This window comes from Ranitomeya variabilis, chromosome 1 (assembly GCF_051348905.1).
Source record: "Ranitomeya variabilis isolate aRanVar5 chromosome 1, aRanVar5.hap1, whole genome shotgun sequence".
Taxonomy (NCBI): domain Eukaryota; kingdom Metazoa; phylum Chordata; class Amphibia; order Anura; family Dendrobatidae; genus Ranitomeya; species Ranitomeya variabilis.
This window is the reverse complement of record NC_135232.1, coordinates 170,047,039-170,071,208: the sequence shown is the minus strand read 5'-3', so window position 1 is coordinate 170,071,208 and position 24,170 is coordinate 170,047,039. Positions and strand designations below refer to the sequence as shown.

The 24,170-nt window shown below is 45.6% G+C and overlaps 1 protein-coding gene across 1 annotated transcript in view; it reads left to right on the top strand.

Annotated features, from left to right (window-relative positions):
* CCDC112 (coiled-coil domain containing 112) overlaps positions 1–24,170 on the top strand; it is an 80,623-nt gene that overhangs the window by 44,847 nt on the left and 11,606 nt on the right. Inside the window, exons 6-8 of the mRNA XM_077290571.1 lie at positions 10,648–11,032; positions 21,791–22,207; positions 22,714–22,809. Coding sequence (XP_077146686.1) covers positions 10,648–11,032; positions 21,791–22,207; positions 22,714–22,809 — 898 coding nt within the window. The remainder of the gene's footprint in view (positions 1–10,647; positions 11,033–21,790; positions 22,208–22,713; positions 22,810–24,170) is intronic.

The following is a 24,170-nucleotide window of genomic DNA, read 5'->3' as shown; positions in this document are numbered from 1 at the left end:
TAGCGGGGAGATAACTATTAATAATACAGATTTTTTTACCCTGAAGGGTTCCCTGTAGTATTAGAAACCTTCCTTCTGGATCTGAGTATGAGTCAGTCAAGTGGAAGGAGAAGGAGTTTTTTAGTAATATAGCAACGCCTCTGGTTTTTCTGTCCCAAGAGGCAAGGAAATAGCGGGAATAGCTCGAGTCAAAAAATTTAGGTGAGGAAGAAGAGGAGAAATGGGTTTCTTGTAAACACAAGATATCTGGCTTGTGTTTATGGTAATCTATGAATGCTCTCCTCCTTTTAATGGGAGAGTTAAGACCCTTTACGTTGTGAGAAATAACCCTACACATTAGTAAAGATACAAGTAATGCTTACAAACTCAGACACTCGACTAGTCCTGCCAGATCTCCACCGTTGGAAGCTGCGAAGCGAACGACATGGGGTAAGTCTACAAGAAAACAAAGGGAGAGAGACATAACAAGGGAAAACAAACACATATAACATTAATAGAACAATAGTGTGAGTTCTAGCCTCACGAAATATGGAGATCCGGAATACCATATTAAAAGTAAACCGGGGATCACCAAAATAGGGCAACATGTAGTAAACCCGAGGCCGCACCCGTTATGATTACAAGCCCAGCCAAGGAGGGGAGGGGGATGGAGAAAAGGGAGGAAGGAAAAAAAAAGGAAAAAAAAAAAAAAAAAAGGGGGGGGGGAGGGGAAAGGAGAGGGGGGAGGGGAAGAGAGGGAAGAGGAAAGGAAAAGGAGGGGGGGGGAGGGGGAAGGAAGGAGGGGGGGGAAGGAAGGGGGAGAGAAGAAGGGGGGGGGGGGAGAAAGAGGGGGAAGGAGGGGGGGAGAAGGAGGGGGAGGATGGGAAATCTAGTATAAAAATAATAAATAAGTGAAATAGAAAGAATAAACTGGTGCGGGCTTATTCAGAAAAGTTCGAAATCGGGAAAAATATAGATCAGTCTAATGATCATTAACAGACAACTGTAAATAATTCAATGTAGTCAACCGGTGGAGTCAATGTAAAGCCACATCTTAGGAATTAAACCCAAAAAAACCAGGAAACAGTCAAGTGATTCGTGAACGTTGGCTTCTGGTCGCAGGAACCTGCTGCCATTCTTTAGCTGGTCTGGGTCTTCTTTGCGGAAGTGGAGGCAGAACATCAGGAAGCGGAATTCCAGCTTGCTCTAGCACCTTTTTGCCTTCATCCAGTGTACGACAAATATGCTGCTCATTCTTATGTGTAAAAGATAAAGAGAATGGGAATCCCCAGCGGTATTTCACTTGCACTGACTGTAGTGCCATGGTGATTGGTTTAAGGGCTCTCCTGCGAAACAACGTGGCTGGCGCTATGTCCGCAAACAATTTCACAGAGTCTGGAAGTCCAGGAAGTGTAGATAAAGATCTCGCAGCATTAAGAATTAAATCTCTAGATTCTTCATATTGCATTTTGAGGATCACGTCTCTGGGAATGTCTGCGGAACGTGTTCTGCCTAGTGCCCTGTGGATTCTTGTGACATGTAATGAGGACGGATCTGCCTGCGGCAGGAGCGCAATAAATAGGGTAGTGACTGTCTCTTTTAATGTCACATAGGATTCTGGTAAGCCACGCACTCTAATATTACCTCTTCTAGACCTGTTCTCTAGGTCCTCACTTCTCAGCTCTAGGTCCATGATGCGGTCAGCATGAAGTGTGAGGGTCTCTTGGTCTTCACTAAGGGCCTCTGCAGTGGCCTCCATTTTCTCCTCCAAACATACTGTGCGCTGGGAGATATCTTGCAGCTGGGTGGAGACTGCATTCATGGCTGCAGAGAGTTCTGTGCGGAAGGTCTCCTGGAGTGATTTGGTGAGTGCTGCAGTTGAGATAACAGCGTCCCCTCCATTATTCAGATCCTCATCGTCTGCCCCTTCAGTGAGCTGCAGCGCCGGGGTGTGAGAGAGAGTGAGGACAGGCGCGGCGGCCATTTTACCTGCACCGCCGCCCGCCAAGAGTTCTAATATCGGGCGACTTGCCGGCTGTCCTGCGCCACCTTTCCTGGGCATTGCGGATCTCGGCGCTCTCGGAGGTGAGGAGAAGCGAACCGCCGTGAAAAGAACCCGATTCCGGCGTCCAAAAGGGGGGAAATCAAGCCTCGGGATGCGGAGCTCAGCCGAGCACTTCCTGCTCCATTAGAGTCCGCGCATGCGCCCGGGATTTACCTTTTGAGGGGCTCAGGGGGCTCGGGGTTCATCCTCTCCTTCCCCCTGTCAAGACGCCTGGGGCCGACACCCTCAAAAGGGGGGTACCTCAGCCAGGTCCTCCATTGAGCGGGAGCTCCGGGGTTGGAGCCGCTTCCCTCCAGCGAGGGCTCTCGGCGTCCAATACCGGCAGGTCACTTCCGCTGACGTCACATCCGGGGCAGTCGGAGGAACGTTCGGATGCGTTCCAGGCTGGAACGCAAGATGCGACGTGCTTACTGGTGACGTCAGATGCCAGGTACCCAGCAGATGGTTTCCGAGAAAGGATCTACCGGGCAGTGAGAAGGCAAGGTAGGAAATAAAAACTGCCTTAGTCGGTGTCAGGCTGTGACAGAGTAAACCTCTGAAACAGCATAGAGGACCCTGGAAAGAGTATTGCCCCTCCTGAATCACCAATGATCGAAAATATAACACCGGCCTTGACACCTGTAGCTAGGAGGTCTGCCAATGCCACAGGGAAGTCCAGGAGATGTGCCCTCTAGAAGCAAGCTGCCTGATTCAGGGGCTAAACAGCTGTGTGAAGCATTGATATGTAAAGTCATCAGGGACGAAAAATCTTCCTTTCTGACCGAGATGCGATCCATGGTTATAAAGAGGAAGTTCAGGCTTCCATCTCAGGCCTTTTACCGGCCCAGTCACCCCAGCAGGGTCCCCGTCCTAAAAGACTGAGAGGGGAAATGGAACAATCCTCAGAGGAGGAGGATCAGTCCATATGCTCGGACCTGGAAGAAGAGGGGGAAATCACCTCGGAAGTGGTTTTTTCCTTAGACGACAGACGAATTGCTCCGGGCCGCCAGCGACTATGCAGATACAGGAATCCATGAGGCCTCAGTCGATACAAGATGAGATGTTCGGGAGTCTGAGGTCACAAATTCAGCGTGTGTTTCCTGTCAATGACCATATCCGGGCAATGATCATGGAGGATTGGTAGGACACGGAGAAGTGTTTTAGTCATTCCTCGGGATTTCAGGCTCCGTCTGCCGTTTGACCCAGAAGAGATAGAGGCGATTCCAAAAATCAATGTTCCAGTAGCCAGAGTGACTAGAAGGACTTTAATTCCATTTGAGGACTCAACTAGCCTCAGGGAGCCTATGGAAAGAAAGGCAGATGGACTCCTTAAAAGGGCTTGGGAAGTATCTATGGCAATCATTAAAGCAAATATTGCCGCCACATCAGTGGACAGGTCCATGCATAGATGGGTCGACCAACTGGGGAGGAGCAGTTAAAGGGAAAGACTTCTAGAATGACTATGTTAGAAGGACTTCCGTTGTTGAAACTCGCCACCGGGTTCTTGGCGGATGCCTCAGCGGAATCTGTACATTTAGATGCCTACAATAACTCTTTGTCCAATGCAGCTTGGAAAGCTGTAAGGATGAAGACCTGGTCGGGTGATTACCAATCAAAGAATAAGCTTTGTGCCATACCTTTTTCAGGCTTGAGAGTGTTCGGCCCAGTTCTAGATAACATACTAGAAAATGCCACCGACATGAAAAAAGGGGTTCCCTGAGGAGAAGTCTAGAAGACATTATCTCTTTCAAAGGTCCTGGCCTTCCCAGGGACAGGAGTTTCGGGGGAAAGGAAAATCTAGTCGTTGGGACAACCCTAAAGGGGGAAAGAGCAGAGCCCCTCCCTCACGATTCGGCTCCAGTTCAAAAAGTAGAAGGCAATGACGCCGGGTTGGTAGGGGGTCGCCTGGGGAAATTCATAAAGTCTTGGAGACTAGTCTCCCAAAATCAGTGCGTCTTAAATACTATTTCTCAGGGCTACACCCTAGAGTTCATCATACCCCCTGCAAGGTTTGTGGTGACAAATCCCCGATCAATTACCACTGCCTCCCCCATATGAACAGACATAAAGGACTTTTTAAAAGCCAGAGTGGTGGTCCCAGTTCCACAGTCAGAGTTGGGTCTGGGACATTACTCAACACTGTTCTCAATAAAAAAGCTCTCAGGAGAGAGTCGCACCATCATAAACTTGTACAAGAGGTTCAGAATGGAGTCTCTAAAGACCACTTCCCCTCATAGACCAAAATTCAGAAATGTGCACAATAGACCTAAATACTACCACGTTCCGATTCACCCACTCTCGCAGAAATACCTACGGTTCGCGCTAAAGTTAGGAAGCAAGTTCTACCATTTCCAGTTTTGCGCTCTTCCATTCAGCCTCGCTTCGGTGCCTTGAATGTTTACAAAGCTGGGCGGAGATCATGGCCCACCTGAGACGGAAAGAAGTGTCCATTGTTCCATATTTGGACGACTTCCTACTGTTAGGAGTCGAGTTCCCGCCTCTGCACAGGGGAAATCTCGGGCCATCTCCGCTGCGGTCTCCCATTCTTCTCCTGCTGCAGTGGAGCCTGCTCAGCGGAGACGTTAGTCCCAGCATCTCGCTCAGTCTGACTCTGTACTAAGAGTTACTGCTGCTTTTCCTGCTTCTGCCATTGAAGTCAGTGCTGGGCAGCAGCGAGCAGACGCTTCTGGGACTAAGTCCTGCTTTTCTCGTTCTGAGCATGCCCAGAGTAAGATCTCTCAGTGGAGATCGAGGGTCACATAATCAGATACTGCAGCTAAGGCATTGGTCCTTCAGGTCCTGTAGGTGCTCACGCTCTGTGGCAGCCGCTCATTGGTCCTTCTAGGAAGGTCCTGTACGTGCTGCAACTATTTAAGGCTCGTATGGCCGCACGGCCATGCGCTAGTATTCTATGTTATGTGCTTTGCGCCAATGTGGTAATGTGAGTTTGTGTTCAGGGATCCGGCTGAAATAAGCCCCTAGAATGCTGGCATCTCCGGCGAGGAGTTTGTGTGCATGCATGACCACTGACTGCTCTTAGTTGGGTAGTTAGCCTGTGCCACTGTGAAGTCAAACAGGGCGCAGTGCTTTGAGTTTCGGCTACTCTGTGAAGTAACGGTTAGCTCATACTGCCATATAGTTCCGCCGTTTGCTAGCAGCAGGTTCTCCTGCACGGTGGACCCAGGGCTGCGAACGCATCAATTATAATAAAACCTATATACTTACTCGGTGTGTTCCGCTAGCCCTAACTTAATACTAGCGCCTGGATCTGGCTAGTAAATGGCGGACATTCAGCAATCCTTGCAGTATATCCAGCAGCTGGAAGGTAGGTTGGCGGCTCTCGAGAGCTCAACCTCAGCTGTGGATGTTACCGCAGTTGCTGTACAGGCTGCTAGCGTGGCTGCAGCAACCTTGTCCACTGCAGAATTTTGGGATGGGGTGAATCTTGTGGGGGTAGGTGTCAGAGGGAGTGCGTTCAGGTTGCTACTACAGAGGTACCCGCAGATCTATCCTCTCTCCCCAAGCAATATTGGTCTTATGCGGACGTGTTCTCCAAAAAGGCGGCGGAGACCCTACCGCCCCATCGCCCCTATGACTGTCCTATTGACCTCTTGCCTGGTGCTGAGCCTCCCCGGGGTCAAATCTATCCGTTATCTCTCCTGGAGACGGAGGCAATGTCTCAGTACATTCAAGAGAATCTGGCAAGAGGGTTCATCAGGAAGTCAGTGTCACCTGCTGGGGCTGGGTTCTTCTTCGTGCAGAAGAAGAATGGGGAACTGCGTCCATGCATAGATTACAGGGGTCTTAAAGCCATCACCGTTAAGAATAAGTATCCTTTGCCCTTGATATCTGAGCTCTTCGATAGGCTTCGGGGAGCAAGGGTATTTACTAAATTAGATCTGCGGGGTGCTTACAACCTGATTCGCATCCGTGAGGGGGACGAATGGAAGATGGCTTTTAACACCAGGGATGGGCATTATGAATATCTGGTGATGCCCTTCGGGCTCTGTAATGCCCCAGCCGTTTTCCAAGACTTTGTGAACGACATCTTCCGGGATATGCTCTCCACCTCGGTCGTAGTCTATCTGGATGATATTCTCATCTACTCTCCAGATATTGACTCCCACCGGAGAGATGTTTGCAAAGTCTTCGACCTCCTACAGGCAAACTCCCTCTATGCCAAGTTGGAGAAGTGTATGTTCGAGCAGGAGTCCTTACCTTTCCTAGGCTATATTATCTCCGCCCAGGGATTGGCTATGGATCCTGCCAAACTACAGGCTGTGATGGACTGGCAGGAACCCCATTCTCTTAAAGCGGTGCAGCGCTTTATGGGGTTCATTAATTATTATCGCCAGTTCATTCCGCACTTCTCAACTTTGGTAGCTCCCTTGGTTGCCCTCACCAAGAAGGTAGTAAATCCCAAATTGTGGTCTGAGGAGGTCTCCAAGGCCTTTAACTCCATAAAGTCACATTTCGCTAGCGCTCCCATCCTACATCACCCCGATGTAGATAAGCCATTTATCATGGAGGTGGATGCCTCATCTGTTGGTGCTGGAGCAGTCCTCTTCCAAAAGGATGCTCAAGGTCGGAAGCATCCTTGCTTCTTTTCTAAGACCTTCTCACCAGCAGAGAGGAATTATTCCATCGGGGACAGGGAGTTGCTAGCCATGAAGTTGGCTTTCTCGGAGTGGAGACATCTCTTGGAGGGAGCTCGTTTTCCCTTCCAAGTCTTCACAGATCATAAAAATTTGGTGTAACTGCAGACAGCCCAGCGGTTAAATTCTCACCAGGCCAGATGGTCCTTGTTCTTCTCCCAGTTTCATTTCACCCTCCATTTTCTTTCTGGGGAGAAGAACATTCGTGCCGACGCTCTCTCTCGCTCCTTTATGTCATCTGTGGAGGAGGAAGAGGAGCCTCGGCTTATTGTCCCCACTGCGAGCCTGAGAACTGTGGCCCCGGTTTCCCTAGAGTCTGCCTCCGGGCAAGACTTTTGTACCATCCAGTTTGCGACCAGAGGTTCTCTTGGGCACACTCGTCCAGGGTGGGTGGACATTTTGGTTCCAAAAGGACATCTGAGTTACTGGCGAGGACATACTGGTGGCCGCATATGGCTCGTGATGTCGCAGACTATGTTCGGGCGTGTGTCTCTTGCGCCAAGAACAAGTCCCCTCGGCAACGGCCAGCTGGGTTGCTTTACCCTCTGCCGGTGGCGGACAGGCCCTGGGAGATGGTCGGGATGGACTTTGTGGTGGGCTTACCCAAGTCTTGTAACTGCACCATTATCTGGGTGATCACCGACCATTTTTCCAAAATGGTTCATTTGGTGCCTCTTCCATGGCTACCTTCTGCACAGGCTCTGGCAGCCTAGTTCATCAAGCATATCTTTCGCTTACACGGTATGCCGGACAAGATTGTCAGTGACCGGGGTCCCCAGTTTGCGTCTCTGTTCTGGAGGGAGCTTTGTCGTCTACTCAGTATTGAGTTAAATCTCTCCTCGGCTTATCATCCCGAGACGAATGGGTTGGTTGAGAGGGCCAATCAGACTCTGGTCACTTATTTACGACATTTTGTTTCTGCCAGGCAGGATGACTGGGCATCCTTGTTACCGTGGGCTGAGTTTGCCCTTAACAACGCTGTAGCCGACTCCCCCGGTCAGACTCCTTTCCAACTTAATTACGGCCAACATCCGCGGGTTCCTGTGCCGTCTGCTGACTCCAGGGTGGCAGACTGGGCAGTGGACGCACAAGACATTTGGGACTGCACTCAGGAGGCCATCCGGGCCTCCAAGGAGAGAATGAGGTCCTCCGCCGATGCACATCGGCGCCCTGCCCCGACCTTTGCTCCTGGCGACTTAGTGTGGCTCTCCGCTCATGACATCAGGCTGCGTGTTGAGTCCACTAAGTTTGCACCTCGCTACTTGGGTCACTTCAAGGTCCTCGAACAGGTTAATCCTGTGGTCTACCGTCTAGCCCTTCCTCCACGCCTAGGTATCACCGACACCTTTCATGTGTCCCTCCTTAAGCCTGTATACATGTCCTGGTTTTTGGAGTCGTCTGTCGGGACATCGGGTTCGTCTACTGATGATTATGAGGTGAACGCTATTTTGGGGTGCAAGGTGGTTGGTGGCAAAAAATTTTATTTGGTGGACTGGAAGGGTTACGGTCCTGAGGATAGGTCCTGGGAGCCTGCTGAGCACATTCGGGCCCCGTAGCTCATTGTTGCCTTCGAACGTAGCGAGGCCCAAGGAGGGGGGGGGTCCTAGGAGGGGGGGTAATGTTAGGGGTTGAGTTCCTGCCTCTGCACAGGGGGAATCTCGGGCCATCTCCGCTGCGGTCTCCCATTCTTCTCCTGCCGCAGTGGAGCCTGCTCAGCGGAGACGTCGGTCCCAGGGTCTCGCTCAGTCTGACTCTGTACTAAGAGTTACTGCTGCTTTTCCTGCTTCTGCCATTGAAGTCAGTGCTGGGCAGCAGCGAGCAGATGCTTCTGGGAGATCGAGGGTCACATGATCAGATACTGCAGCTAAGGCCATTGGTCCTTCAGGAAGGTCCTGTAGGTGCTCACGCTCTGTGGCAGCCTCTCATTGGTCCTTCTAGGAAGGTCCTGTATGTGCTGCAACTATTTAAGGCACGGCCATGCGCTAGTATTGTTCTATATTATGTGCTTTGCGCCAATGTGGTCATGTGAGTTTGTGTTCAGGGACCCGGCTGAAATAAGCCCCTAGAATGCTGGCACCTCCGGTGAGGACATTTTGTGTGAATGTATTCAGGGACCTGGCTGAAATAAGCCCCTAGAATGCTGGCACCTCCGGCGAGGAGTTTGTGTGCATGCATGACCACTGACTGCTCTTAGTTGGGTAGTTAGCCTGTGCCACTGTGAAGTCAAACAGGGCGCAGTGCTTTGAGTTTCGGCTACTCTGTGAAGTAACAGGGTTAGCTCATACTGCCATATAGTTCCGCCGTTTGCTAGCAGCAGGTTCTCCTGCACGATGGAACCCGGGCTGCGAACGCATCAATTATAATAAAACCTATATACTTACTCTGTGCGTTCCGCTAGCCCTAACACCTACTGATATCAGCTTCAAAGGCAGAATTAGAAGAACAGCTAAATCTGGTGATCCCTACTTTAGAAGGTCTAGGTTGGATCCTCAACTGAGAAAAATCAGACCTGCTGGCTGGTACCCAGAAGAAGTTTCTTGGAGTTATTTTAGACTCCAGAGGTTCTCGCAACTTCAGAGGAGAAGCAAGAGCCGGTAAAGAACAAGATTTGTCGTCTTTTTCGGAATTGAGTTTCCATAAGGACAGCAATGAGGGTTCTAGGAACATTAACGGCCTGCATATCATGTGTCTGTTGGGTCAGTCCCATACAAGAGGACTGCAGAGGGAGATCCTGTCAGCCTGGGACAGAAGACAGACGTCCTTGGACAAACAGACCCGTCTATCCCCGTCATTAAAGTCATCCCTAACATGGTGGACCAATATTATTAACCTCACACAGGGAGTTCTGTGGATTTTGTCACCTGGTTTCAGGATGCTTTACAGTTGGCATGAGACAAGACTGGTGGTAGCGCTCACCTCTTCTTCTCCGAATAAGCTGTTTTCCAGATGTCCCAAACAATCGAAAAGGGGATTCATCAGAGAAAATGACTTTTCCCCAGTCCTCAGCAGTCCACTCCCTGTACCTTTTGCAGAATATCAGTCGGTCCCTGATGTTTTTTCTGGAGAGAAGTGGCTTCTTTGCTGCCCTCCTTGAAACCAGGCCTTGCTCAAAGAGTCTCCGCCTCACAGTGCGTGCAGAAGCACTCACATCAGCCTGCTGCCATTCCTGAGCAAGCTCGGCACTGCTGGTAGTCCGATCCCGCAGCTGAAACAGTTTTAAGATACGGTCCTGGCGCTTGCCGGTCTTTCTTGGGCGCCCTGGAGCCTTTTTGACAACAATGGAAGCTCTCTCCTTGAAGTTCTTGATGATGCGATAGATTGTTGACTGCGGTGCAATCTTTGTAGCTGTGATACTCTTCCCTGTTAGGCCATTTTTGTGCAGTGCAATGATGGCTGCACGTGTTTCTTTAGAGATAACCATGGTTAACTGAAGAGAAACAATGATACCAAGCATCAGCCTCCTTTTAAGGTGTCCAGTGATGTCATTCTTACTTAATCATGACTGATTGATCGCCAGCCCTGTTCTCATCAACACCCACACCTGTGTTAATGGATCAATCACTAAAACGATGTTAGCTGCTCCTTTTAAGGCAGGACTGCAATGATGTTGAAATATGTTTTGGGGGTTAAAGTTCATTTTCTGTGCAAATATTGACTTTGCAAGTACAGTAATTGCTGTTAAGCTGATCACTCTGACATTCAGGAGTATATGCAAATTGCCATTAGAAAAAATGTAGCAGTAGACTTTGGAAAAATTAATATTTGTCTTATTCTCAAAATTTTTGTCCATGACTGTAGATTTAGTTGTCTGATCTCCTGAATCCCCACCCATCACCATTATGGTGGTCGTCCCTTTGTCAGTGTCAAAGAGTGTTTGGAATGCGAGTTCTAGTGATTGGATTCCGGGGGTTACTATACGTAAGCCTGTTACTACTTTTGATTCATTTATACATTTATTGCATGTTTTAGATATGAAGAGCTCATGAAAGAAGAAAAGACAACTGTTATTGAGCTGAATGCCCTGGAAAAAAAAATAGAGGCATCATTCAGCGCTGTAGTGGAAAAGTCCTTCAAGGTTCCCTCTGGTAAAGCACAGGTGGAGAACATGGCCTGTAGTCAGCTTCCAGAAGATGTTGTGGCATTTGAGAAATTTCTGCAGCAGACAGGTGGCCGTTTAGGAGCATGGGATGACTTTGATCATCAAAGCTTTCTGAAAATTTGGACAAAGCACAAAGGAAGGCCCTCATATTTGGAAGAGGCCTTGACATACCTTCCAAGCAGGACAAGGGAAGATGTTGAACAACATGAAAGTTGGTATAAGGAGTTTCTATTCTTAGAAGAGAAAAAGAAAGACGTAAGAATAATTATTAAAAATAGTATAATGGTTATTCACTGGTTCTGATAATATTCATCATAAATGCAAGAGCTTAATTCAAACTTCTGAAAGTACTAATAGATGTAGGAAAAGCAGAAGTCCAGCGTGGGTGATGTCCATAAACAATACCTTTTATTCCATTTTTGTTAAAAGCACATAAATCCAAAGTCCATCTTCATATCCATAGACACAAAAACGGGTGATTCATACCAGTGACAGTCACAGGCTTAAAGTGCATTAAAATCAAACGCGTTTCAACGGTCTTGCCGCCTTACTCATTGTGATAAAAATAAAATGAAAGAGGGCTGCCATATAGGACTAGGCCCATTAGGTTACACCCCCTGATCTTGCAGACAACAGAAACAGGGCAACACCTACAGGTAATTAGTGAGTTTAACCTGAAATTTGCATGTACAAATACTATGCTTAAGGCAGGAGAAAAAAAAAAAAAAACATATGCAAGAATTATAACTTATCATTCATAATAATTCATAAGATCCTGCCGGATATTCATGCCTAGGAGGGCTCTGGACTTAAGTTGATACATCCACCATATCTCTCTGTTGGTTATTTTTCTTTTTATATCTCCCCCCTCGAAATGGAGCTTTAACCCTTTCAATCCCGCGGACCTCCAATGAGCTGACATCCCCATTGTGTTTATGGATGAAGTGTTTGGATGCAGCAGAGCTCTTATGGGTGATTTTATTCACTGCATCAGACAGGTGCCTCCGTATTCTCACCTTCAGGGGACCCCCTGTGCACCCCACATATTGCTGGTCACAGGTGGTGCAATTAATCAGATACACCACATTGGAGGTGTTGCAGTTAATGTAGTGGTGAATTTTGTACGTCTTTTTAGTGACAGATGAGTGGAATTCCTTACTGGTCACCATATATTTACAGCAGGTGCAGATATTGTGCCCGCACTTGTATGTGCCTTTAGTACTGAGCCAGTTTTCTTTCTCTTTTAACCTTTTGTCCTCACTAACAAAGAGGCTGGGGGATAAGATGTCGTTCAGACTGGGGGCTTTTTTAGCGATATAACGCACTGGTTTGGCCAGGATTTGGTTCAGCTTTTTATCCTGGCTCAGCATAGGGATTCTTTTTCTAATGATGTCAGTAATCTCTTTGAACTGAGGGCTGTATGTAGTGGTGAAGGTGATGTGCTCCTCACTGGACACACGGGTATTACTCGCCTTATTCAGCATAGTATCCCGATCTATATCCTCCACAATGCTCTCAGCCCTCTGCAGCATCCAGCTGGGGTAACCCCTATGAGCCAGCCTGGCCTTCACCTCCCTCTTACTCCCCTCATAGACTTCCTTGGTGGTACTGTTCCTCTTAAACCTGTAGAGTTCCCCCACAGGTATGTTTTTTATTACATGTCTCGGATGACATGATTTGGCATGTAATATGGAATTAGTCGCGGTACGTTTCCTGAAAGGGGAGATTGTGATTGAATCTGAATTTAGATCTAAAGTGACATCTAAAAAATTAATGTTTCTACCACCAATTGTATAGGTGAATTTCAAATTCATTTCATTACACTGGTCAACAGCATTTTTGGTGCCAAAGATATTTCATCGAATTTGGGGTATTTTTGGGGTGCTGATTCTGAATATGTCATCAGGTTTGCCAGATTGGCTCAAGTTTTTGAGATTTTTGGTATCTTATTTATAGCACTTGTTGGTAAATGCGACACATCATCTCATTAATTTCTTTGGATTAGTACTTGAACTGAGCAGTTCTCAATATAGTTTTGTGTTAATTAGTGTTCTAAAAGTTTGTTCATAGCTTGATTTTTGCACTAACTTTATGTTGTTGTCTGTTTTCCAGTGAAAAGCATGAACTCATCAAGAAGAAGTTGTCTTAACGATCCAGACTCATTCTGTTACATTTGTGGTGAATACACACTGCCAAAACATAGAAGAAACATAACAGACTTCGTAAAAAAAGTGTATTTTGCCTATTTTGGGGTTATGCTTGGGGACCAAGACAAGTTTTGGGCACCACACATAGTGTGCAAAGCATGTATCGAATTATTAAGAAAATGGAGCAAAGGACAAAGAAAAAGCTTCAAATTTGGTGTTCCAGTGGTGTGGAGAGAGCCAAAAAATCATCATGATGACTGTTATTTATGGTAAACACAGGTACAGGCACATCTTCACAATGAGGGACAGGCCTTCTTGCAGATTCCATGTTACTCCCATTTTCGTTTCTTATGCTTATTGAATCCTTGCACTTGCACTGCACAGAAATAACAGTCATCATGATGATTTTTTGGCTCTCTCCACACCATTGGAACACCAAATTTGAAGCTTTTTCTTTGTCCTTTGCTCCATTTTCGTAATAATTCGATACATGCTTTGCACACTATGTGTGGTGCCCAAAACTTGTCTTGGTCCCCAAGCATAACCCCAAAATAGGCAAAATACACTTTTTTTTACGAAGTCTGTTATGTTTCTTCTATGTTTTGGCAGTGTGTATTCACCACAAATGTAACAGAATGAGTCTGGATCGTTAAGACAACTTCTTCTTGATGAGTGCATGCTTTTCACTGGAAAACAGACAACAACATAAAGTTAGTGCAAAAATCAAGCTATGAACAAACTTTTAGAACACTAATTAACACAAAACTATATTGAGAACTGCTCAGTTCAAGTACTAATCCAAAGAAATTAATGAGATGATGCGTCGCATTTACCAACAAGTGCTATAAATAAGATACCAAAAATGTCAAAAACTTGAGCCAATCTGGCAAAACTGATAGCATATTCAGAATCAGCACCCCAAAAATACCCCAAATTCATTAAAATATTTTGGACACCAGAAAAATTTTTTTTTTTTGTTGACCTGTGTTATCATTCATATATTTGATAAGTTCAGGTATCAAGTCCGCAGGTCCCTCCCATATGAGGAGCAGGTCGTCCAGATAGCGCCCCAGCCACCTAATATAGGGGGAGAAGGGGTTAACATGTGAAAACATGAACAAGCTCTCCCAAGCTGCCATATACAGGTTAGCAATAGATGGCGAGAACCCTGCGCCCATCGGGGCTCCGCAAACCTGCAAAAAAAACTTTGTTAAAGGAAAAAAAGTTATGTTTGAGGAGAAAGTCCACAGAGGAAATCAAAAATTCCTGTATAGCTGGAGTGTAGTCGCTGTAGTCCTGGAGATGTCTCCTCAGGATGGAGATAGTCAGGTCATGCATCAGGGAGGGATACAAGGCCTCCATGTCACAGGAGATGAAGATACAGTCTCCAGACCATTCAGTCTTATCCAGGGAGGAAATCAGATGCTTGGTATCTTTTATATAGCCTGGTAGTCTAGAAATCAGTGGTTGCAGATACATATCCACCCAGGTACTGAGGTTTTCACCCATGCTTCCAATCCCTGCTACTATGGGTCTGAATGTAGGAGGGAAGACCTCCTTGTGGATCTTAGGCAGGGAATGGAAGATGGGGATTATAGGGTGTTCCACAAATAAATCCTCAGACAGTTTTTTATCCAGTGCCCCTATAGCAAAACCCTCAGAAAGCAGATGTTTTAGTTTTTTCTGGAACAGTTCAGTGGGATCATGCTGTAGTCTCCTATACGTGCTGCTGTTATTCAGCATCGCCATGTTCTGCTGGACATATAGACCTGCATTCAGTAGGACCACAGCTCCTCCCTTGTCCGCTCTTCTGACCATGAGATCCTGGTTGCCTCTGATCTCCTCCAGAGCTTTCCTTTCTGTTTTACTCAGATTGGGTCTGTTATGGTTACATGAGGATTTTTTCTTAAGTTCTATCAGGTCCTCCTCTATGCATTCCTGGAATGAATCCAAGATGTTAGGTCTTGAATTGACAGGGTAAAAATAGGGTTTTTTTGATTTATAACCAGAGTTTAGATTTTTGATGGATTCTATAGATTCACTCTCAAGGGTCCTCAGGTCACTAATGGAGCAAAGTTCCTGGAAAGTCCCTATTTCACCCAGTGTGGTCTGGTCACTCTGTGTGGTCAGGTTCTGTATAGTGCCCTGATCAGATTTTTCCTTGAAAAAGTGGTATTTTAAAGTCAAATTTCGAACAAATTTATTCACATCTAGTAATGTTCTGTACATATCAAATTCATTTGTAGGGGAGAAGGTGAGACCTTTAGATAGAATCTCCATTTGGGTCTCACTAATTAGATAGCTGGACAAGTTAATTACCACATTTTTCTCGCCTTCTTTCGCCTCTGTGGATATCTTCTTGTTGTTATGCTTCCTGCCACCCCTTCTCCTGCGTCTCGTCTGTTTTTTTGGAGGCGCTTGAGTTGGGGCGTCTTTCCCAAATCTTTGGTCATGATAAGGGGTAAATCGTTGTCTTTCATAGGAGGAATCAGACGTATTTCCTGAGGTGTACTCGTCTGAATGTTCATGAGAGACGTCCGTATCAGAGAAGTTAACCCTTCTTTGTTGATAATTCATCTGTCCATTTCTATTACTCCATTTCAGGATTGAACTAGGTGATTTATATGGTGCACGTCTTTTTTTCATGCCAGTCATATACCTCATTACGAATATAGTCCTGATGGTCCCGTTCAAATTTGCTTTTTTTAGTTTGGGTAATATATTCCTCCAGTTTGCTGAGATTTAATTTAATAGATTTCATCCATTCATCATATTGTTTCAGAGATGAGTATACTTTTAAAGAGTTTTTAGTCTCATCAATTTGTTCATGAACTGAAGCTAAAACTTTCTCTTCCTCTTGAACAATAAGTTTCATAAGCTGAATGGAGCAATTATCCAGGATCTCATACCACGATTTCTCAAAGCCATCAGAGAAAGTAATGGTAGCTTTCTTCTTAAGTCTGAGTCCCCTGGGGATCATGTTTTTACTGATATATGCATTCAGTGTGGTAAAGTCCCACCATGTTTTAAGTTCCCTTGTTTGTAATTTTTCCAATAGTTTCATAAGGGTATCAAGTTCACATGATTCCTTTGTGTAGTCAGGTTTGGTTCTTGAGAATATTTCCTGTGCCTTATTCCCTCTAGCCGTAAGCTCTTCCTCCAGTGATTGTGTGGTGTGTAGTCCTTGTACTGTGTCCACATTAGAAGCCATATGTGACATTTTAGTCAAGTAACCCGTGTGTCTCGTTCAGTATATTATGATGGAAAATTGTAATTGAGAGGGGAGCAAGATCGCACTAAATATCAGAAAAAGAAAAAGCAACGAAGATCAGCTCACCTCCTCTCAGTCCCAGCGCACGGATCATGCAGTGCTGCAAGTGGTATGAAGGAAAAGCAGAAGTCCAGCGTGGGTGATGTCCATAAAAAATACCTTTTATTCCAGCTACCATTACTTTCTCTGATGGCTTTGAGAAATCGTGGTATGAGATCCTGGATAACTGCTCCATTCAGCTTATGAAACTTATTGTTCAAGAGGAAGAGAAAGTTTTAGCTTCAGTTCATGAACAAATTGATGAGACTAAAAACTCTTTAAAAGTATACTCATCTCTGAAACAATATGATGAATGGATGAAATCTATTAAATTAAATCTCAGCAAACTGGAGGAATATATTACCCAAACTAAAAAAAGCAAATTTGAACGGGACCATCAGGACTATATTCGTAATGAGGTATATGACTGGCATGAAAAAAGACGTGCACCATATAAATCACCTAGTTCAATCCTGAAATGGAGTAATAGAAATGGACAGATGAATTACCAACAAAGAAGGGTTAACTTCTCTGATACGGACGTCTCTCATGAACATTCAGACGAGTACACCTCAGGAAATACGTCTGATTCCTCCTATGAAAGACAACGATTTACCCCTTATCATGACCAAAGATTTGGGAAAGACGCCCCAACTCAAGCGCCTCCAAAAAACGGATGAGACGCAGGAGAAGGGGTGGCAGGAAGCATAACAACAAGAAGATATCCACAGAGGCGAAAGAAGGCGAGAAAAATGTGGTAATTAACTTGTCCAGCCATCTAATTAGTGAGAGCCAAATGGAGATTCTATCTAAAGGTCTCACCTTCTCCCCTACAAATGAATTTGATATGTACAGAACATTACTAGATGTGAATAAATTTGTTCGAAATTTGACTTTAAAATGCCACTTTTTCAAGGAAAAATCTGATCAGGGTACTATACCGAACCTGACCACACCGAGTGACCAGACCACACTGGGTGAAATAGGGACTTTCCAGGAACTTTGCTCCATTAGTGACCTGAGGACCCTTGAGAGTGAATCTATAGAATCCATCAAAAATCTAAACTCTGGTTATAAATCAAAAAAACCCTATTTTTACCCTGTCAATTCAAGACCTAACATCTTGGATTCATTCCAGGAATGCATAGAGGAGGACCTGATAGAACTTAAGAAAAAATCCTCATGTAACCATAACAGACCCAATCTGAGTAAAACAGAAAGGAAAGCTCTGGAGGAGATCAGAGGCAACCAGGATCTCATGGTCAGAAGAGCGGACATGGGAGGAGCTGTGGTCCTACTGAATGCAAGTCTATATGTCCAGCAGAACATGGCGATGCTGAATAACAGCAGCACGTATAGGAGACTACAGCATGATCCCACTGAACTGTTCCAGAAAAAACTAAAACATCTGCTTTCTGAGGGTTTTGCTATAGGGGCACTGGATAAAAAACTGTCTGAGGATTTATTTGTGGAACACCCTATAATCCCCATCTTCCATTCCCTGCCTAAGATCCACAAGGAGGTCTTCCCTCCTACATTCAGACCCATAGTAGCAGGGATTGGAAGCATGGGTGAAAACCTCAGTACCTGGGTGGATATGTATCTGCAACCACTGATTTCTAGACTACCAGGCTATATAAAAGATACCAAGCATCAGATTTCCTCCCTGGATAAGACTGAATGGTCTGGAGACTGTATCTTCATCTCCTGTGACATGGAGGCCTTGTATCCCTCCCTGATGCATGACCTGACTATCTCCATCCTGAGGAGACATCTCCAGGACTACAGCGACTACACTCCAGCTATACAGGAATTTTTGATTTCCTCTGTGGACTTTCTCCTCAAACATAACTTTTTTTCCTTTAACAAAGAGTTTTTTTTGCAGGTTTGCGGAGCCCCGATGGGCGCAGGGTTCTCGCCATCTATTGATAACCTGTATATGGCAGCTTGGGAGAGCTTGTTCATGTTTTCACATGTTAACCCCTTCTCCCCCTATATTAGGTGGCTGGGGCGCTATCTGGACGACCTGCTCCTCATATGGGAGGGACCTGCGGACTTGATACCTGAACTTATCAAATATATGAATGATAATGAAATGAATTTGAAATTCACCTATACAATTGGTGGTAGAAACATTAATTTTTTAGATGTCACTTTAGATCTAAATTCAGATTCAATCATCACAATCTCCCCTTTCAGGAAACGTACCGCGACTAATTCCATATTACATGCCAAATCATGTCATCCGAGACATGTAATAAAAAACATACCTGTGGGGGAACTCTACAGGTTTAAGAGGAACAGTACCACCAAGGAAGTCTATGAGGGGAGTAAGAGGGAGGTGAAGGCCAGGCTGGCTCATAGGGGTTACCCCAGCTGGATGCTGCAGAGGGCTGAGAGCATTGTGGAGGATATAGATCGGGATACTATGCTGAATAAGGCGAGTAATACCCGTGTGTCCAGTGAGGAGCACATCACCTTCACCACTACATACAGCCCTCAGTTCAAAGAGATTACTGACATCATTAGAAAAAGAATCCCTATGCTGAGCCAGGATAAAAAGCTGAACCAAATCCTGGCCAAACCAGTGCGTTATATCGCTAAAAAAGCCCCCAGTCTGAACGACATCTTATCCCCCAGCCTCTTTGTTAGTGAGGACAAAAGGTTAAGAGAAAGAAAACTGGCTCAGTACTAAAGGTACATACAAGTGCGGGCACAATATCTGCACCTGCTGTAAATATATGGTGAACAGTAAGGAATTCCACTCATCTGTCACTAAAAAGACGTACAAAATTCACCACTACATTAACTGCAACACCTCCAATGTGGTGTATCTGATTAATTGCACCACCTGTGACCAGCAATATGTGGGGTGCACAGGGGGTCCCCTGAAGGTGAGAATACGGAGGCACCTGTCTGATGCAGTGAATAAAATCACCCATAAGAGCTCTGCTGCATCCAAACACTTCATCCATAAACACAATGGGGACGTGAGCTCATTGGAGGTCCGCGGGATTGAAAGGGTTAAAGCTCCATTTCGAGGGGGAGATATAAAAAGAAAAATAACCAACAGAGAGATATGGTGGATGTATCAACTTAAGTCCAGAGCCCCCCTAGGCATGAATATCCGGCAGGATCTTATGAATTATTATGAATGATAAGTTATAATTCTTGCATATGTTTTTTTTTTTTTTTTTTTCTCCTGCCTTAAGCATAGTATTTGTACATGCAAATTTCAGGTTAAACGCACTAATTACCTGTAGGTGTTGCCCTATTTCTGTTGTCTGCAAGATCAGGGGGTGTAACCTAATGGGCCTAGTCCTATATGGCAGCCCTCTTTCATTTTATTTTTATCACAATGAGTAAGGCGGCAAGACCGTTGAAACGCGTTTGATTTTAATGCACTTTAAGCCTGTGACTGTCACTGGTATGAATCACCCGTTTTTGTGTCTATGGATATGAAGATGGACTTTGGATTTATGTGCTTTTAACAAAAATGGAATAAAAGGTATTTTTTATGGACATCACCCACGCTGGACTTCTGCTTTTCCTTCATACCACTTGCAGCACTGCATGATCCGTGCGCGGACTGAGAGGAGGTGAGCTGATCTTCGTTGCTTTTTCTTTTACTAATAGATGTAGTCTTGGTAAGCAACAAGCTATAGTACAGATTTGTTCTGCATCATGCACACTGCTGGAGACGGTATGAAGACCATAGGAATTCTGTGGGTGCTATATTGCAGCTGTGTTCATGAGGCCATAGTCAAATATCCAGAAGCCTGGTGTTATTGTCAAGTGATACTGCAGGGGCATTGCAAGTAAAGTGGTCTTCATAGTCCATTTCGTATTGTGAATTTAGCTGTACTTCTGAGCGAATGATGAGTTCATGAAGAAGGTGGGTCAAAAATACCGTAAGTGGCTGATAAGTAGAAGTCGCATTTGTCTCACACTATTTTACAAAGTTTGTTACCGTAAATTTGCTAGATTTATGCAGTTTGCTGAAAGTGACCATCTAATAATAATAAATAAATCTTTATTTTTATATAGCACTAACATATTCCGCAGCGCTTTACAGGTTGCACACATTATTATCGCTGTCCCCGTTGGGGCTCTCAATCTAAAGTCCCTATCCATATGTCTTTGGAATATGGGAGGAAACCGGAGAACCCGGAGGAAACCCACGCAAACACGGAGAGAACATACAAACTCTTTGCAGATGTTGTCCTTGGTGGGGTTTGAACCCAGGACTCTAGGGCCTAATAACTAGAAGCACGGATCATTTCTTTTATTCAGCGTCTGTTATTCACAGACATGTTCTATCTGTGTTTTTCACTGAGCGAACACTTTCCCTGTGTTTTTTTGTGTACCAATTCACCGATAAAAACCACCCACATAAACGTATAGATCTGTAAAAATCACACACCGTACATTGATGCCTACCATTTGCAGTCCTTGTGTTGATTATTTTTTTTTTTTTTTTTTTTTTTAACATTCTCATGGGTAGGAGAAGCTCTGCTTTTTTTTGTTTTGTCTTAAAGCATGTGAAAGCATGTGGTGAAAAAAATGATACTGATGAAAATCTGATCCAAAACACTGCTGAATTGTGTTTTTAAAGGGAACCTATCACCCCGTTTTTTTCGGTATGAGATAAAAATACTGTTAAATAGGGCCTGAGCTGAGCATTACAATAGTGTAGTTTGTGGACCCCGATTCCCCACCTATGCTGCCGAAATACGTTACCAAAGTAGTCGTTTTCGCCTGTCAATCAGGCTGGTCAGGTCGGATGGGCGTGGTTTCTTCCCCCAGATATTGCGTAGTTTTCCGTTGGTGGCGTAGTGGTGTGCGCATGTCCAAGGTCCCGAATCCTGCACAGGGGTGTGAAAATAGCAGCGATGTCCGTTAATCCATTAGTGGTCGGTGGGCGCGGCCATCTTCCTTTGGCCGCGCGTGCGCAGAAGCGGCGCTCTGCTGGCCGCGGCGCTCTGCTGGCCGCGGCTTCAGGAAAATGGCCGCCGCGATATCCATCTGCGCACGCGCGGATGTCCGCGGCCATTTTCCTGAAGCCGCGGCCAGCAGAGCGCCGCGGCCAGCAGAGCGCCGCTTCTGCGCACGCGCGGCCAAAGGAAGATGGCCGCGCCCACCGACCACTAATGGATTAACGGACATCGCTGCTATTTTCACACCCCTGTGCAGGATTCGGGACCTTGGACATGCGCACACCACTACGCCACCAACGGAAAACTACGCAATATCTGGGGGAAGAAACCACGCCCATCCGACCTGACCAGCCTGATTGACAGGCGAAAACGACTACTTTGGTAACGTATTTCGGCAGCATAGGTGGGGAATCGGGGTCCACAAACTACACTATTGTAATGCTCAGCTCAGGCCCTATTTAACAGTATTTTTATCTCATACCGAAAAAAACGGGGTGATAGGTTCCCTTTAAGTATGAGAAAAATCACAGACATCTGAATAAGGCCTAACTCTGCCTAGCATAAAAGTATAGATAAATGAAATCTTGGTATTCTTATATATTGACCTTTTATTTCCAAGTCTATTCAAAAGTGGAAAGCTAAGAAACAGGAGGAAAAAATAGATGTATCAAAAGTGCAAGACAAAATACATGAAATTTCTGAGTTTGATCAAAAGCAGCAGGAAGAGGCTCAAAGGCAAAAGTTGGAAGAAGAGAGGAGGAAACGGCACCAGGAACTTAAGGCCTGGAAGAGGCAGAAAGAGATTGAGGCTGCAGCAAAACTGGAGGCAAAATTGAAGGAAGAGGAAGAACATCAGAGAAAACAGAGGAAAGAGCGACAGAGGCAACTGGAAGTCAAGCTAGTAGTTGAGAAAAATACCAGGATCAGGAAGGAGCAAGAAGACTTTCTAAAACTAGAGAAAGAGATAAGGGAGGAAGCAGAGAGAGAAGAGAGAAAAAGAATGGCTGCTTATGAGATCTGTAGGTTTCAAGAACGGGTGAGTAAGAATAGTGGCTATTTTCTGAAAATGTGTCTTGTTTTCTGAAATCTCTTGTAAATGCTGTCAAAAATATTAGCAGCTTTGATAGACCTGCCCTGGTTATTTGAGATCCACAGCATGTCAATTAGTGTTTCAGATGTCAGTTCGTATTTCATCTTTTGCAATGCAAAGGATTAGATGAGCAGCTTCTCCACATCATGTTCAGAACAACATATAGCACTAAAAATCACTGCTGATTTTAGTACAGGCAGTTCAAAGGAGGGAGGCAACATGAGAACGCACCCCAGATTCTGAAATGAACACTCCAGGAAAACTGAAACGCTGTATTATGCCTGGTGCCCTGAGGGGGGTGATGTGTGTCACAGGGATTCAAAGACAGAAGTCACGCACCACCCCTTTACACTTACACTATTAGGAGGTACATATGCTTTTTCTAAGGGTTCCCTTAACTGTAATGTGGTTCATAGAGGTTTTCTAAGATTTACTTTAACCATTTATTCTAGGACCAAAAAAAAATTGAGGAAAAGACACATGAAAAAAAAGCCAAAGAAGAATCTGAAAAAGAGAGAGCGAGAAGGCTAGAGAAACTTAAAGAAAAGGTAATGCCTTCTTTCCTAAGGACCAGAATTAAAATTAATTATGCTTTTACTATTAAAACTCAACAATAAATCTTGCCATACAACTACAAATGTAGGTAGTAGCAGTCCACTAAAATGCCTGTTTTGACATTCCCTAGCAAGGCAAGATTTTTTTAAGTTGATATTAGAAAGGTCCATGTATGTACCATTAAAACGTTTATGCACTCGGAGCTCTCTGGTTCCTGCTTTTTGAGACTCCATTATAAAGGTGAGCCTACCATATACTGTAGCATAGAAAATGAAATAATAGAATGTCAGTTTTACAGCAAATTGCCTCTGCCTCTCCAAATTTCATCTGTTATGCCAGTGGTTAAGTTTATTGAATGTGTTTTTTTCCCAAGTAGGAAAGTAGAACACATTATCACGCTGCTGCAATGCAGGTATCACGCCTCTGCAGCACCACCTAGAGTGGACCCTCTGGGTCGTGATACCAGAGCCCCCTGAGCAAGCTGACCTAGTGAAACCTCCCCCCCCCCCCCCCCCCATACAGGGAGCATCAGGGGCAGGCCCAAAGGGGACAATAGCATGATGGCCGGAACCAAAGGGGCGGCCGTAGGGGACAGACCCACAACAAGGAATAGGACTAAGATGACGGAGGGCACAGGGACAAGGTGTAATGGCAAGGAGCCAGCAGCAATGCAGTAACAGCAGAAAGGGATGGAGATGTAGATACAGGATCTGAGGACCAGAGGCCAGGGGAACAAGGAGGATTCCAGGGACCTATGGGAGCCACAGGGAAGGCAGGCACTAGAAGAAAATAAGAGCACAGCAGGGTAAACACCAAAGAAAAACACGTTGGGGAGTGAACAGGGACCTGAATAAAGAGACTAGTAAGAGCACCAGCATCAGCGCTGGCAATAGAGCAAGTACAAACAATAATCAGGCACCTACCCTAGCAGGGAGCAGCCTAAAATACCCAGTCGTGGCCACCATGACGGGGCTGTGCTTCCGGGTCATGACCTCCCCTCCGCACAAAGTGCTGAAGGAGAGCGCGGCCGGGACCCAGGGCTCATGCGCGAGCAGCAGGACCTCCGGCAACCAGGAAGTGCTGGCAAGACGCGACGAGGAGCCTGCACATCACCGTGCTGGGGAGCAGGGGAGACAAGGTGGGAATCACAGGCAGCGGAATATGTAACAGCAGGTAGAAGCTAGCTCCGCTAGGTGGTGATAGAATGGAGAGAGGTTATGCACACAGATGAAGCAGACCTGCTGTGCAGCAGTGAAGCTACCATCAGGTGGCAGCAGACAAGTCATAAACAAGCCGGGTAAAATCCAAGACTGTAGTGCAGTAACCAAAGGAATAAGCAAACTCCGGGTCAGAG